The 16894-nt window shown below is 50.9% G+C and overlaps 1 protein-coding gene across 13 annotated transcripts in view; it reads right to left on the reverse strand.

The window, feature by feature from the left end:
- Nucleotides 1-2538: 2538 nt before the first annotated feature.
- The window catches only part of SMCO4 (single-pass membrane protein with coiled-coil domains 4), a 95038-nt gene continuing 80682 nt past the window's right edge, over nucleotides 2539-16894 (reverse strand). For 11 of the 13 annotated variants that reach the window (XM_081536632.1, XM_081536630.1, XM_081536627.1 and 8 more), the window contains one exon: nucleotides 2539-3262. In XM_081536632.1, the coding sequence (XP_081392758.1) occupies nucleotides 3002-3181 (180 nt within the window). In that variant the 5' untranslated portion in view covers nucleotides 3182-3262 and the 3' untranslated portion in view covers nucleotides 2539-3001. Of the gene's footprint in view, nucleotides 3263-12139; nucleotides 12338-16894 lie in introns of those variants that run through there. The other 2 variants (XM_081536635.1, XM_081536634.1) reach the window with 2 other exon arrangements.

A 16894-nucleotide genomic window follows, 5' to 3' on the forward strand; every position in this document is an offset into this window, starting at 1 on the left:
GCCTTCACTGAAAACCCAGGACGAGTCCACCAGGCCTCCAGATGGACAATATAGAGAAAGCAGTGGGTGAAGGGAAGAGCCAGAAGCACCTCAAGGCTCTGTTATCAGGGTGACACGTGGTGCCCGGGAGGCTGGCCTCCAGGCATGCCCTGGGGGGTTTGAGCACACTGACAAGGAAAGAAAGAAAGGGCTGTTTACTGAGCATTCACGTGTGCAAGGCCCAGTGCCATACCCTTCTGTTCCCAGGCATCCCCTCAACACCCTCTGCATCAGTAGTAACATGACCCTGCCTGATACAGTGGGCAGCTGCAGCTCATGTCATGGATGACCAAGGTCACCTGGCTAGCAAGGGGGCGGGGGAGGACTCAGTCCTTGCTTCCCAAACCCCACGTTCTTCTCACGTCACCCCTGAAATGTCCTAAGCACGAGCACGAAGACGCTTTCATGAGGAGCCTGTGGAACAGGCTTTTCTCTTCCATCACCATGAGGGTGAGCGATTGAGCAGGTATCAGACACTCGGTGGATAAAGCTGAATCACAACAGCCTGTTGGTCCAAAGACGGCGTCTAAGACTGTCCACGTGTTTTGGGCAGGAAAGCTTGCTTTAGGCTCGGAGAGTGAACAGGAGGAAATTAGTGTTTATTAAGAGGTAATAGATCTTCACAGGGCTCCCCAGGTGATGCAGTAGTAAAGAATCCACCTGCCAATGCGGGAGATGCAAGAGACATGGGTTCAATCCTTGGATCAGGAAGATCCCCTGGAGGAGGAAACGGCAACCACTCTAGTATTCTTGTCTGGAAAATCCCATGGACATAGGAGCCTGGCGAGATACAGTCTATAGGGTTGCAGATTTGAACACAACCGAGCAGCTAAGCACACAAACACACACACATACACACATACACTAGATCTTCACAATGAAGAGGATAGACTTTGGAGCCAGGTCACCTGGACGTTTTTTGCTTTTTTTTTTTTGATGTGGATTTTTGTCTTTATTGAGTTTGTTACAATATTGCTTCTGTTTTATGTTTTGTTTTTTTTTTGGCCCCAAGGCATGTGTGAGCTTAGTTCCCCAACCAGGGATCAAACCAGCACCTCAATTTCCTCACCTATAAAATCAACCACTAACAGTACCTACCTATAGGGCTGTATGAGAAATCAGTGAATACATGGAAAATAACATGTGCACACATACATGACCTGTATTACATGAATACATGTCAAATACAATCAATTACTACAAGTAACTACTGGGTCCCAGGCATTAAGACTTGGTATCACAAATATACTATTTCAATTGATTCCTTCCTCAGCAATCCTATGAGGCTAGATAAGCTCCACTTTTACAGGAAGAAGTGGACTCAGAAGGGTTCTGGTGGCAAAGCCTGTAAAAAAGACCCCGGCTGGTTCTAAAACCCTTGTTTCCCCCAGAGGTCCCTTCCCGGAGAGTGCCTGGACCTCCTGTTACAGACAGGGAGACCGAGCTCCGGGGGCTGGGAAGGCCGGGACCCAGCACAGCCCCGGCTTCCTTCAGGAGCAGAAGGGGTGCCCTCCGTGGGCTTCGCAGGACCACTTTGGGCGGTCGTGGAGCCCGGCATGTCCTGGACCAAGGCCGCCGTGGGGGGTGCTGTGCCTCTGCCTCCTGCCCCCGTGAGCGTCCTGGGGGCGACAGCCTCCAGGCGTCCCCAGACCAACAAGCTCTGAGGCTCCTCTGAGAACCAGAGAAGGGGAGCAAAAGAGAAACCTAAGAGGAACTTGATGCCAGCAGCCTCTGCATTTGATAAAGACTTTAGCAAATCTTTTTCCAGGGCCACGACACAGGTCTCCCTCAGAGGCACACGGAGCTTCAGCTGGAGCCCTTCCTTCCAGCAGCTGCTTCGTCGTCTGAGAGACTCGCTCCAAGAGGCTGCACGTCCCCAGAATACGCCTTCACAGTCAGGGAGCGAGCCATGCAGCCTGCGAGGTTAAACAAGTGCTTCTCTCCCCACAAACCTCCCCCAGTCAGCAGTGACCAGGGAACAGACACCCTTGGAACAGCTGCCATGCATCTGACCTTAGAAAGGGGCCCGCTGCATCCAGCAGGCAGGATGGCGGACGATGCCCGTGGAATACAATGAAGCAACCTGTCCAGCACGGCCAATCTGCACCCAGAACACAGCTGGATTGTGCCCGGCGGCCCCTCTGCTGGAACAGAACAAAGCCTGACCTGGACCTCCAAGTCCAGGTCTGTGGTACTCTTTGCTCACCGGTGTCTAAAGCGCTTGTGGACAACTCTTATTTCGCTGTAACAGACCCATTAATGCCTCCTTTCTGGCCCTCTAGAGAATCTCTCAATCTTAAAACGAGCCAGTCAAATAGCATGATTTTATTGAAAGTGATTCACAGTAGGGAATGAAGGGCAAGGTGGACAAAGCCCAGGGGACTGGAGGCCAGAGGGACACTGCCCAGCCAGGGGGAGGACCCCCACAGACAGACAACACTTTCTTGTGGTCCCCGGAGAGCAAAGACCACCTCCTGGCAAAACAAGACAAACGTCCAGTTTAAGGCTATTATCTCCTTTATTCAAAAAATAAATATTTCACTTTTGAGTTGACATATATTTCAAATCACATGATGCACAGAGAAGATTACAGTCCCTTCGGAAATCGTGAACACGTGTAGGAAAGAGTCATGTTCAAAGCAACAGGGATGGGGTAAGAAGCTCTGATCCCAACTGATCTTGACCCAGAGACGACTCCTCTCACCAGGTGAAGCTGTTGACATCGACTGGAGGAGAGAAACACACACACACACACACACACACACACACACACACGGCTTTGAAGTCTGAAAGGCACATGAAGTGGACCATAAGGTGTATGGCACATTCACTGATAAAACGTTCCCTATTCCCTTCCCGAGAAAAGTGGAGAAACTTGAATCAAGTCACAGACCAGAGAAGACAGGGGGCCCCTGCTCAGAGCTCAGGAAACTCTGCGCATACAGGCCGTTCTTCTGCGCTCTCACTCGGTGCTGGCGGGGCGCGTGGCCACGTACACGAACACCACGATGAGCAGCACCACCACGGCCAGCGTGGGCAGCACCACCGTGGTGATCTGCCGCCGCGCCTCCTGCATGGCCTGCTTCCGCTCCTTCTTATCCCGGGACGTCTCCTTCTTGGGCTTCCCCTTGAGCTGCCGCATCTTCCCAGGCTGCTAGGAGGGCGGGTCTGGAGCCGGTTCAGATGGGAGGGCCACACCCCTCTGGTCAAGGCGCCGGATCTCCTGCGAGAGAACCACGGTCAAGAACCCAATGTTCATCCCAGCACTGTTTATAATAGCCAGGACGTGGAAGCAGCCTAGATGCCCATCAGCAGATGAATGGATAAGGAAGCTGTGGTACATAAACACAATGGACTATTACTCAGCCATTAAAAAGAATACATTCGAATCAGTTCTAATGAGGTGGATGAAACTGGAGCCTATTATACAGAGTGAAGTAAGCCAGAAAGAAAAACACCAATACAGTATACTAACACATATATATGGTATTTAGTTAATCGGTAAAGATAACCCTGTATGTGAGACATCAAAAGAGACACAGATAAATAGAACAGTATTATGGACTCTATGTGAGAGAGCGAGGGCAGGATGATATGGGAGAATGGCATTGAAGCATGTAAATTATCATATGTGAAAGAAATCGCCAGTCCAGGTTCGACGCATGATACAGGGTGCTCAGGGCTGGTGCACCGGGATGACCTGGAGGGATGGGATGGGGAGGGAGGTGGGAGAGGGGTTCTGGAAAGGGAATACATGTACACTCATGGTGGATTCATGTCAATGTATGGCAAAACAAATACAATATTGTAAAGTTAAAAAAATAGATAAATAAACTAATTAAAAAAAAAAAGAACCAATGGAAGTTTTCAGTCTTTGGGTAATTTTTCTGACAAACCTCATACCTTTTGATAATGTTCTTTAAAGTTTTCATTACATTTTTACCTTCAAACAAATGAGAAGCCATCTATCTGGTAAGTACTCTTTACACCCAAATGAAAACTCTGGTGTAAACCTTTAAGAATTTTCCATTGAGCATTTTCAGGAATTATTAATCATCCATCCTCAGACTGTAACCACCCTTTATCAGTAATCTTTGCTCCTCTTTTTTCATATCTTTCTAATTCTTCCTCAGTATATTGTGGTTTTTCCTGTTCCACAGGACCTGTCCAGATCAAAGGCGTCTTCAGTGAAGGGGTTTCCTAAAGTGCTGCTTTTCTGGCTTGACAGTCAGCCAGCTGATTACCTCAGGTTACTTTACTCTCATCTCTGCTGTGCCCTTTGCAATGCATAACAGCTACTTCTTTAGGACAATATATAGCAATTAAAAGTCTCTCGATCTCTTTGAAATGTTAAATAGATTCTCCTGTTGTTGTTTTAAACTGTCTTTCTTTCCATACTGCAGCGTGAGCATGTAAAGTCAAATAAGCATACTTAAAATCAGTGTAGATATTTACCCGCTGCCCTTTGCTTAACTCTAGAGCTCGGGTCAGAGCCACAAGCTCCGCTAACTGAGCACTGGTTCCCTGAGGGAGAGATTTTGCTTCTAAAACCTGTTCAGCAGTCACCACTGCATAACCTGCTTTACGCTTTCCATCTCGAACAAAAGAACTGCCTCCTGTAAATATTTCCATGTCAGGATTGTCTAATGGGGTATTTATTAGATGTTTCCGAGCTGCATGGTTTAAAGTTAGGAACTGGGAACAATCGTGATCAGGTGTTTCATTTTCCTTCTCAGGAAGGAAAGTGGCAGGATTTAAATTTCCACAAACTTTAAGCTTAGTTACTGGTCCTTCTATAACACCAATGACTGATATTTAAGAAGCCTACTGTCTGTCATCCAAATATTAACCTTAGAATTTAAGATTCCACTCATATCATGAGAAGTCAGCACAGTAAGGTTTTGTCCATTAATTATTTTTTAAAGCTTCAGGTGCTAATAAAGCCACTGCCCCAATTACTCTTAGGCAGTGGGGCCACCCACGTGAAACTATATCTAATTTTCTGCTTAGATAAGCAATAGGCTGCTGGTGAGGCCCTCAGGGTTCTGTCAAAACTCCCAAGGCCATACCTTTTCTTTCAGTGACAAACAAATTAAATTCTGACCCTGTGGGCAAGCTCAGAGCGGGAGCTTGCAGGAGAGCAGTCTGAAGAACCTTAAAAGCCTTTTGAGTATCTAGAGACCAAACCAGTTTGTCGGTTTGGGCCTGCTGAGTTTCAGCTATAAGTTTATATAAAGACTGAAAAGCTAGCAAAATCTGGATTACAACGAAGTGGAAAGTATCCTGGACAGGACTGGGAAATTGATTTTACTCAAAAGCTAATGGGTATTCTTGCTTACAAGTTTGGGTGGATACTTTTACTGGATGGATTGAGGCTTTTCCCTGTCGTAGTGAACAGGCTAAGGAGGTTATAAAGATTTTAATCCATGAAATTATCCCCATGTTTGGGCTGCCATGGAGCCTTCAGAGTGACAATGGCTCCGCCTTTAAAGCTGCTGTAACTCAGGGGGTATCTAAAGCTCTAGGAATAGAATATCACTTACACTGTTCCTGGAGACCCCAATCCTCAGGAAAGGTTGAAACACCTAATGACATTATCAAAAGACATCTATGCAAATTAACTCAAGAGACGCAGGACAACTGTATTAAAGTCCTACCCTATTAAAGCTTTAATGAGGGCTCAAACGGCCCCAAAAAAGGAGGGACTGTCCCCCTTTGAATGTATTTATGGAAGGCCTTTCTTATGCACAGACATTGTTATAGACCCTGAAGCCTTGGAATTAACTAGTTATGTAACTCAGCTCTCAGCTTTTCAACAGGCATTAACAGAACTCCGGGAGACGACTCTTGATCCAGCCTCTGAGTCAAGCAAGCCTCTATTTGAGCCAGGAGCCGAGGTCCTCATAAAAACACTGGGGCCTGGGGGCCCATCCTTGAGCCCCTCTGGGAAGGCTCTTACCAGGTTATTCTTTCTTCTCCCACAGCTGTCAAAGTGCCAGGAATTGATTCGTGGATACATCACACTCAAGTTAAGAAGTGGCACCCTGACCATAACTAAGTGACTTCATTTTATGTCTTTACTTTCTATGCTCTGACTTTGTACTTTTCTGATGGGCCTGATAATCTATGTGAGCCTACTTCTGCTGACTCCAAAAATCCCGAGTCTGCCGTTTGATCCTCAAGACAATGCCTTCCTTTCCTGGGCTCACTCCTATGCTGCATTTCATAATCAGGTCTAACTGCTGGGTCTGCAGAGTGCTCCCCTCTTCATCAGTGGAAGGCTTCCCGTGGTGGGCATCTCCACTTCAAGGAAAAGACTTTCTCCAAGTCTGCGAATACCTTCAACAACAATCATATGTGATGCCTCTTCTTAAACTGATGACATCTAACAACCTTAAGATGGACTGATGTAACTATGGACATAATGTGACTTTTCATTTTGATTTTAACTTGGTTTAATGACTATTTTGCCTTACGTCTGTAACTGTATAATGGGGTTTTCTAACCATCTAAAAGCTTTTAAGTTACAAATGGTTGTCCAAGCTCCTACGAGTGCCACAGCCTCCTCCAACTATTACTTGGGGCCCCTGGATCAGAGACACTCAACATGAGGGTTAGGAGAATATGTTGCCTCAACAATTTAGGGATCACGCCCCTAAACAGCAGGAAGTAGCTACGGAGTGAAAACGACGCCCCTTTCCCTTGGCAACATAATTCTCCTAAAAGAAAAGGGGGGAAAGAGAGAGTCATTTGCTAGGCAGATTGATAAGAAGTCTAGGGGTCCCCAAGGAGAGAGGGGTCTGGAATTCTCAAGGAAGAAGAAAGGACAAACTTTTTTTTCTTTTCTCTCTACATTCCTTAGGATTATATAACAATGTATCCTGCCTGAGGACAGTCTCTGGATTAAACCCTCCGGCTAATTCTGTTATCTTAAAATGTAAATTATGGGAGTAGATCTGTCTTTACAAGGATTATATAACAATAATGTATCCTGCCTGAGGACAGTCTCTGGATTAAACCTTCTGGCTAATCCTGTGATTTTAAAATGTAAATCATGGGAGTAGGTCTGGTGAGGTCTTTTTACAACCTCCAGACATTCTTTTGATTCATTAGAGAGTATATAACTCCACTGCTAACACTAGCAAGGGGGTACTCTTTCTGCCCCCTTCTGATGACTATGTCAGAAGCTTTCTCTATCTCCTTTATACTTTAATAAAGCTTTATTACACACACACACACACACACACACACACACACACACACACAAAAGAACCAATGGAGGGAAAGGGAAAAGGAATCCAGAGTGAAAGGCAAATGCTAAACCAGGAGGAGGATCTGCGAGTCGAGGCCCAGGAGGGAAGGACAGAAGAGTCCTGGCCATGCCTCAGTGCAGTGGGCAGTGGGGACAGGCCAGGGATTTCCTGGGCGCTGAGACAGGGCTTCTCAGCCCCACGGGTGGCCCGCCAGGCCTGGGCACACATGGACACCACTGCCTTCATGGTATGATGAGAGCGCTGACTGCCGCCTCCACTCAGCGGGTGGGGGGGCAACCTTCTCCCGCCCAAGGCTCCACATACTTACCTCCTTCTAAATCTGCCATCTCCCCAGCCAAGCCCAGCGCCAGACTGCCCACGGCTCCCCCGACCTGGGGCCTGATCACAGGCCGGGGCTGCTGAGCCCGGGCACCGCCGCCTCTGTCTCTCCGTGGGTTCCCTCGCCCACCCACCCACACCTCCTACGTGCCAGGCTCTGCTCACGGGGCTGAGGAAGGAGTGGCACCCTCGGTCTGTGCACACAGAGCAGGTGCTCTGGGGGTGCACCCTGGGCTGCAGGCGGAGTGGAGAGCTGGCGCAGACAGACGGATAACGTGGGACCAGCTGAGCCCAGGGCCCGCCGCCCACTCATCCCACGTCTGTCAAGTCTGTGCCCCAGGGAGGCGCTCCAGGGGTGCGGCGGTGCTGTCGGGGGCTAGGGAAGGAAGGAAATCCGGGGTAACTCCGTGCAAGTTCCATCCCGAGTTTGAAGCAACAGAAACAGGCTGTGGCCGACTTAAGTTGAGAAGGAGTTTAAGACAGAGGCCTTGGGCACCGCACAGGATCAAGGAAACAGTGTGACAAGGGGCTTCCCTGGTGGCTCAGTGGTAAAGAACCCGCCTGCAATGAAGGAGACGGGGGTTCGATCCCTGGGTGGAGACGATCCCCTGGAGGAGGGCACCTCAACCCACTCCAGTATTCTTGCCTGGGGAATGCCATGGACTGAGGAGCCTGGTGGGCTACAGAGTCGGACACGACTGAGCACTCCGGAGCCAGTGGCCATCCCCGGAGCCCACTGACACCTCGGGTCTCGAGGCGGCCTCGGGCTGGAGCGCAGCCTGGTCGAGGCCTCTGGAGCCGGGCGGGGGTGGGGGTGGGGGCCTTGGAGGGGTAGGTGGACCAGACAGGCCGCTGTCACTGCTCTGGAGGATCCCCCAGGGCCCTGCTTTCCTGTGTCATCATGTGCTTAAGACCAGACAGGCGGAGGCCCAGTACACCCGCAGCCCAGCCATCCAACCTCCACAAGCCAGGCGAGCGTTTCCTAAGCACAGTGAAGGAGCAGAGGGTGAACACTGGGTAGGAAAATAAAAAAAAACAAATGCCCATCGTAACATCTGGAGAAGGAAATGGCAACGCACTCCAGTATTCTTGCCTGGAGAATCCCAGGGACAGAGGAGCCTAGTGGGCTGCCATCTATGGGGTCGCATAGAGTCGGACACCACTGAAGCGACTTAGCAGCAGCAGTATTGTAACCTCCCGGGCCCTGGTAGGAGTCAGGCCCCTTCGGAGGCAGAGGAGCTACAGGCACCAGTATTCCTCTAACAAAGAGACTTTTGCACCACAATACTGTGTGCTCAGTTTTCATCCAGGGCAGCTGGGGGCCTGTCAACATCCTGGTGAGGAAGACGACATCTACACCTAAAGGAAGGTGTGAAGTGGCAGGGAATGGAACGTGAGTTCCCAGCTGGGAAAGGATGCCTTTCTTAAGAAAGGAATAATGGCTATTTTCCAAAGCCTGATGGAAATCATATGTTTGCCTAAATGGGGCTGCCCGGAACATTTACTATTTGCTGTTGGTTGGCATAATGTCATCCCGCTGCAGTAACATCAAGACAGCCCTCTTGCACTTTGAGAAACTCCGCCTGACTGTGGATAATACAAAAAAGATACTGGGGTCTGTCTGGCACGAGAGGAGTGGTAAGAGACTAGGAGCCCTCTACCACCAACAGGCCACTACTTTTTAGGACCTGACAGGTGTAGGAGCCCCTGGCTTTACAAACCCTCCTTTTACAAACCCTCCTTTTACAAATCCTCCTCAAATCTTTCAGAGAACCGGCAGGCCAACCTGGGTTCAAACTCAGGACGGATCACTTGCTGGTTGAATGGTTTGGGGCTTCACGAAGCCTCAGTGTCAGAAGTTCCCCAAGGCTTAAAAAAGCCTCATTCCTGGCAGGTCTGGCCAGGACTTAAAGGGCAAACACAGACTCAGTGGGGGGCCTCAGTGCTCTTAGTCACCTGTGCCGTGGGCCTGAAACATGCCCTGAGTGCTCCTTCAGCCGAAGAGGGGGTGGTGGGGAGGGAGGGGAAACACCCCTGAGCTGACAGCCGAGGGGAGGAGAAAGGGTCCAGCGGGACAAAGCCTGGGGAAGGGCAGCAGGCAGAGGAAGAGGACAGAGTCCGCAGGGTGACAGGAGGGGACGTGGAGACAGTGCCGAGGCCAGGCCACCCGGGGGCGGCTGGACCACGGCTAGGAGTCAGGCTTCACTCTCAGAGCAGCATGAGGGCTGTGCACGGGGAGGCGCAAGCTTTCAAAAGCTCCTTCAGGCCGGTCCATGGAGACTTGGGTACAGGGGGATGAAAAGGAAGGTGCTTAGAGCTGGCCAGGGACAGACAAGGGTGGCTCAGACCTGGTGGGGACAATCAGTAGTGATAAAGATGAGGGAAAAAGTGAAAGTTGCTCAGAAGTGTCCAGCTCTTTGCAACCCCATGGACTGTAGCCTGCCAGGCTCCTCTGCCCATGGAATTCTCCAGACAAAAATACTGGAGTAGGTAGCCATTCCCCTCTCCAGGGGATCTTTCTGACCCAGGGATCGAACCTAGGTCTCCTGCATTGCAGGCAGGTTCTTTACCATCTGAGCCACCAGGGGAGGTTTTATTCAGGGGGTACAATGAATAAGACCCAATGACAGATTAGACATGGCATGAGAGGGAAAGAGAGTCATGGGGAAGACCTCGGGTTTGGAGCTTGAGCATTTGGGTGGATGGTGATCACCCTCATGAGGTAAAGGGGAATCACGGGAAGTGAGGCTGGATTTGAGAAAGGCCATCAGTGCTCTGGTGCACGTGAGGAGGCCTGTCAGACATCAGCATGAAGACACTCAGCAAGTGGTGAGGACATGAGTCTAGAGCTTGGGCTGGGCTGAAGGTCTGTACTGGAAGTCACCAGCGATTGAGGACGTGATCTCAGCAAGGACAAGGCAAATGCAGAAGAGGGCCCGGCCCGAGCATCTGACAGTCAGAGAGCACAGGGAACATGTGTGTGTGTGTCTGTGGGAGTAGGGGGTTTGGGGGATGGGGGAGCCTGTGGAGAAGAGGCGAGTGAAGAAGAGAAAAGACTGTGGAGCCCTGGGGACCAAGAGTCGAGAAGAACATGCTTCAAATGCCACTGGGACAAAGGGAAGGTTAAGCAGGAGCCTCTGGATCTGGTGACTTGGGGAGCTGCCACGAGGAACTGCATTTAGTGGGTGGGAGGGGAGCGCCCAGGCTGGGGCTATTACAGGAGAGGCCACACACTGTCCCTGAGCAGACAGAAGCTGTGCCCAACTGTAAATGACACACTGCCTCCTTCATTGAGAAAGTTTCGCTGTGAAAAAAATGTCAGCTGAACGAAAGTGTTCACAGTGCACAGCTGATCAACATGCCATCACAAACTTCTCAGTCCTGTGATGACTTGTGACCAGAGACTCACACCCCAGCACTCTGCCTTGTCCTTGGACAGACAGCTGGTCTGAAGCTCTGCTGGAAGCCCCTGTGGGGCCCAGAGAGAAACGTGAGGATGTATGAGGTTTCCCACAGTAGGGAGAAAACCTCAAGGCTGAAGAAAAGGGGGGGGGGGGGTATCTTCAGGAGAAAGCTGAGAGCACAAAAGGACAGCTCCACCTTTGAGAGAAGCAGAGGCAGGAGTTGGAATCTAGTGGGAGGCAAAACAAAGAAGATGGGTTCAGGAGGGGGCAGGTCTGAACAGCCTGGCAGGGATGAGAGGCTTTCCCCTTCTCAGTGAAAGAGCAGAGGGCTTCGGGCAAACCTAGGGAGCTGGGAGGCAGGCTCGAGGGAAGAAGAGGCAGGAATAACCCTGGTGGAGAGGGAGAAGTCAAGCCGAGCAGGGGAACACCAGCCCGAATGGGTGACACCCTGCATCCTCCGTGTCCATACCCCCACCTCCGGCAGGCTGAGGACCGGCTCACCCACTCTGGCTGCAGCCGCCTGGACCGAGTGGCCACCCAGCCCAGGGCTGGCTCCTCCAGGTCTGCTAGGACCTTTGAAACGTGTGGCTTTGCCTGGAAAGGCAGTCGGGCCAATCCGCCTCTATTTCAGAAATCTAAACTAAGAAACCTGAATGGACACTGAAGCTGGAAAACTCCGCAGGGGCAGGCACCGGGGAAGCAACCTGATGCCATGAGCAGCAGACGGCAGCGGAGGCCGCGCTGCGGACAGGAGCTGGGGTGCGGGGTCTCCTGAGAGCTGGGGAGCAGGCCCGCTCCTGTCTCTCCAGCACAGCTTGCAAGGGCCTGCTCGGTACAGGCTCCTGAGCCGACCTGTGCACACAAGCTTCTGAATCTTGGCATATCTCTGAATCTCTTTGAACTGGAGTTATTTCCAGTGGGTCACTGTGGCCTCTAATGAAGGAGCCCAGGCTAAAATGATTGCTCCAGTTTGAAGGAGTGGCAGAGTCCTAAGTCAAACCCACAGCGGTCTGACCCTGAAGCCTGACTCCTCACTATCCTCCGGTGCCTTCCCCATGGACCTTCCCAGCCCTTTACCCGCTTTGCAGCCACATCACTGCTCACCAGCCTCCGTCAGAGAGAAAGTCAAAGATGAAGCTCACAAGGTGCAGTCTGGCTCTTTCCCAGCAAGCAGCCCAGGCTGGATCGAGGCCACGAGCTGAGTTCTAGCTTTACAGCCCAACTGTGACTGCCCCCTGACCACCCTGCTGTCTCGAGCTCCTCTACCAAGGAAATGGAAGACTTCACAAACACTTGAGCTCCACCGATGCCCCTCCCCCACCAACAGGCCCATAGCAACTGGTCAGCACTGGAACATTCCAACTGGTCCCCAGTGCGTGGTTAGAAGGGAGGGGGGTAGAGAAGAGGAGGAAACACACCCTTTAGTTTTGACTCATTTCATGGGTTTTTTTGCTAAGCTTTCCAGTCTTTTTGCTATATTTTTGTTCAGTCACTAAGACTAAAGCTGTGTCTAATCGTGTCTGACTCTGCGACCCCCAGGACTGCAGCACAGCAGGCCTCCCTGTCCTTCACCATCTCCTGGAGTTTGCTCAAACTTATATCCATTGAGTCGGTGATGCCATCCAACCATCTCATCCTGTCATCGCCTTCTCCTCCTGCCCTCAGTCTTTCCCAGTATCAGGGTCTTTTCCAATGAGTCAGCTCTTTGCATCAGGTGGCCAAAGTATTGTAGCTTCAGGATCAGTCCTTCCAATGAATATTCAGGGTTGATTGCCTTTAGGATTGACTGGTTTGATCTTGCTGTCCAAGGGACTCTCAAGAGTCAAAAGCATCAATTCTTTGGCTTCAGGCTCCTTTATAGTCCAATTTTCACATCTGTACATACTACCAGGAAAACCACAGCCTTTTCTATATATGCGTGTGTGTGTAAATACATGTGTGCATACACATGCTTATTAAAATCTTTATGTATATTTCTTCCAACTTAGAGATCATAACATACATAACAGCCTTAGAATTTATGAGGGAAATAGTCAGGAGCAGAGGTTAGAACATGGGTTTGATACCAGGTTTGAGCCTCAGCTGTGCCATGTCTAGTTATACAACCCCGGGCAATGTACTTAATCTCTCATGGGCTTTCCTCTGTAAAATGGGACAAGAAAACCTGTTTTGTGGAGTTACTGAAAAAAAAGAAAAAGACCAAAGTATTGATTACCAGGCCAAACTAGATGCTCAATAAACTAGTACAAAGTAACTCAGTCTCCAGGGATGTTTGTGCAGTGCAGATGCAGGTGAGGAGGGAGACACCAGGGAATTATGCCCCTTTTTTGGTTTTGAACCATGTAACCCCAAGATGATAGAATCCCCCAGTTTTTCTCTCTTCCCTGCTGAAAACCACCAGTTACCAACCTGCTGTTGGGCAGGTTTTCCCAGAGGTTTAATGGGAGAAGTAGGCTGGCATGGCAACTGCGGGAAGGTTCAGAATCACAGAGACCACGCCCAGCTCCCGTATCCCAGACGGGCTAAGCCTGCACTGCCCAGTATGGCAGCCAGAGTCATATGTGGCTACAAGCCCTGAGACGTAGTGCGATCCAAACTGAGCTGTACTGTAGTTTGAAATATTTGAAATACACACCAGAGATTGAAGACTCAGTACCAAAAGAAAGAATATAAAATAACTCATTTATATCTTCTATATTAATTACAAGAAATGACAGTATTTTGGAGATACCAGGTCCAATACAGTATATTATTAAAGTTATTTCACCTGTTTTCTTCTTACTGTCTTAATGTGGGCTACTCAAAAACATCAAATTCCATGAGTGGCTCACTTTAACTGAATTTTAACTGAACAGTCCTGTGCCTGCCCCATGCAAATAAGCACCAGGTTCAGCCCCTGATAAGTTTCCCACATTGCAGCCTTAACTCACAATGGTGAGGACTTTAGAGCCCTCACAGCCCAGCCCCAATGGATCTCTCCAGCCTCCTCACACCTCAAACGACCCACAGCTACCAACACACCTGAGGGCGCACCCCACACACTCACACCCCACGTCCACATTCATGCCCACGCCAGAGCTCTGTCACAAGCCCTCCCCCTGTGTAATTCTCATGCCCTTCCCCATGCACTGGCATCCTCTCTGTGCAATCATCCATGGTCATACCCTATGCCTAGCCTTCAGCGCTCCCTCCTTGGCACCAGCTCAGCACTCAGTTTATGCTTTTATTGCAGCACTGACCAGTGGCCGCCACCTAAGCAACCGGGCCTCTGGTGTTCCCACAGGACCATGCACTTCCCCTAGGCTGGCAAGACGCCTCTCATATAACAGGTGCTCAAACAAGCATCTCTGGATTGAACACCAAAGGTGGAAGAGTTTAATACAAGCAGTCATCTAACATACTAACCACAGAGTTACAGCAGAAAATGCCTCGGTAGAGGAGAAAAAGTTATAGCAGAAAATAACCAAGCAGCTAGCTACCACTTAGAAATGCTCATCTCATTCTCAGCACAAGGTTGGTATCTTCACTCCCATTTTATATGAAGAAACTGAGATTCAGAAAGTATGGTGATTTGCCCACATCAAAGACTAACCAACATGGTCTCAATCCCAGTGTAAATCCCATAATATGTATGTATGTGTGTGTGTGTGTGTGTGTGTTCAGTCACTAAGTTACATATGACTCTTTGCAACCCCACAGACTGCAGCACATGCCAGGCTTCCCTGTCCTTCACCATCTCCCAGAGCTTACTCAAACTCATGTCCATTGAGTCGGTGATGCCATCTAACCATCTCACCCTCTTCTCCTCCTGCCCTCAATGGTTCCCAGCATCAGGGTCTTTTCCAGTGAGTAAGCTCTTTGCATCAAGTGGCCCAAGTAATGGAGCTTCAGCTTCAGGATCTGCCCTTCCAAACAATATTCAGGGTTGATTTCCTTTAGGACTGACCAGTTTGATCTCTTTGAAGTCCAAGGGACTCTCAACAGTCTTCTCTAGAACCACAATTCAAAAAGCATCATCACACATTAAACACTGAATAAATGAATGGACTGAGGATGTGAACTTGGACTTAATTCCAAGTCCATGCATCCTCTTTGCATGATCCCACAGTGCCTCTCAGTCACCCCACAATTAAGAACGTCACCTATCACATCCTGAAGCCTCACTTCCTATTGGACTACTGCACTAAATCCCTCTGCATGTGTGTGTGCTCAGTTGCTAAGTCAGGTCTGACTCTTTGCGACCCCATGGACTGTGGCCCGCCAGGCTCCTCTGTCCATGAGATTCTCCAGGCAAGAATACTGGAGTGGGTTGCCATTTCCTACTCAAGGGGATTTTCCTGACCCAGGGATTGAACCTGGATCTCCTGCATTGCACGCGGATTCTTTACCACTGAGCCACCTGGGAGGCCCCGCTAAATCCCTCTACAAATCCCACTTTGCAGACAAGGGAACTGTGGCTCAGAGAAGAGCCAGGTCAGAGTGCATCTGGGATTCAGCCCCACCTCTGTCTGCTCCAGTCCCACAGCTGCCTCCAGGCAGCCAGGCCGACCCTTAGAAGCACACAGAGTGATGGGGCACAGGGCCAAGGATCCACACCGGCTCCTGCCCGTCAGCTCCAGAGGGAGGCTGTGCGGAGCGGGCAGGGTGAGCGGGAGCCAGGCTGCCGTGGCCTGTCTCACTTGGCAGCAGGTAAAGCCTGTTCCCGACTCGCCCCAAGTCCTGGAAGGTATCCTGCACACCCACCCAGGCTGGGCTGCTGTCCTGGGTTTAAAGACACACTGCCTGCTGCTTTGACTCTCACCATGGGTTAGGCCGCTGCGCCTGGGATGTCCCTGGCCATTCAAGGGGCGCCCGCTAAAAGCAGCATGTCCAGGTGACCATGTTGAGGGGCTGTGGGCTGCAGCCCTCCTCCCCACACAGGCCACGGGAGGACAGAAGCCAGGCCCCAGCGGCAGCCCCCAGGAGACCACTCCCAGGGGTGACGGCCAGAGACTGCTGCCCACCTCCGTGCTGTTCACCTCTCAAAGCCCCCAGACCTCCTGTCTCCAGAAAAGGCAGTGAGTGTGAGGTGCTCGCTGCACACTTCTACTTTCAAATCAGGAATGCAAACAAATAAACAGCATAGAAGGGTGCTGGGGCTTCCCTGGTGGCTGGGTGGTAAAGAATCTGCCTGCAATGCAGGAGACTCCAGGTCGATCCCTGGGTCAGGAAGACCCCCTGGAGAAGGAAATGACAGCTCACTCCACTAATTCTTGCCTGGAGAATCCCATGGACAGAGGAGCCAAGAGTCAGACACAACTGAGCGACTAACCCACCACCAAGAAGGGTGTGTATGCAGGGGGCCCGGGACCTCACCAGCTCTTCTCCCGGCTGCGCCATCCTGACGTAAAGCATCAGGAGGCCGACCTGCTCCGGCCACGAGCCCGGGGGAGCTGCCCTGAATGCAGGGAAACGTATGCACAGCTCATCGGAGGAGCCTGCTTCACTTTCTGTCCTCAGATTTAGCCACAAGGGGCCAGTGATCACCACGCTCCCGTCCGGCGAGAAGGGGCAGGGGGCCGGCGGGTCGCCGGGAGAACTGAGCAGGCTGGGGGTCCCGACACTCGCCTGCACGTGCAGCTGACATCGGTGCCTCCCGGGGGCGCAGACGCAAGCGCACAGAGACAGCCCCCAGGCTGCACCGCCCCCGCCGCCCACGGCCTCAGGGGCCGGGAGCTCCACGGCCCGCGGGAGGAGCAGACAGACAGACAGACGCTGACCGACGCCAACCCGCGCGCACGCTTCTCTCATCAAGGCTGGAAGAAGAAGGAAATAGGTAATCACGTGGTAGCAGGGTCAGCTATTCCTAAATAAAAATCC

Source organism: Giraffa tippelskirchi, chromosome 10 (genome assembly GCF_054371585.1).
Source record: "Giraffa tippelskirchi isolate mGirTip1 chromosome 10, T2T-mGirTip1v1.2.pri, whole genome shotgun sequence".
Lineage (NCBI taxonomy): Eukaryota > Metazoa > Chordata > Mammalia > Artiodactyla > Giraffidae > Giraffa > Giraffa tippelskirchi.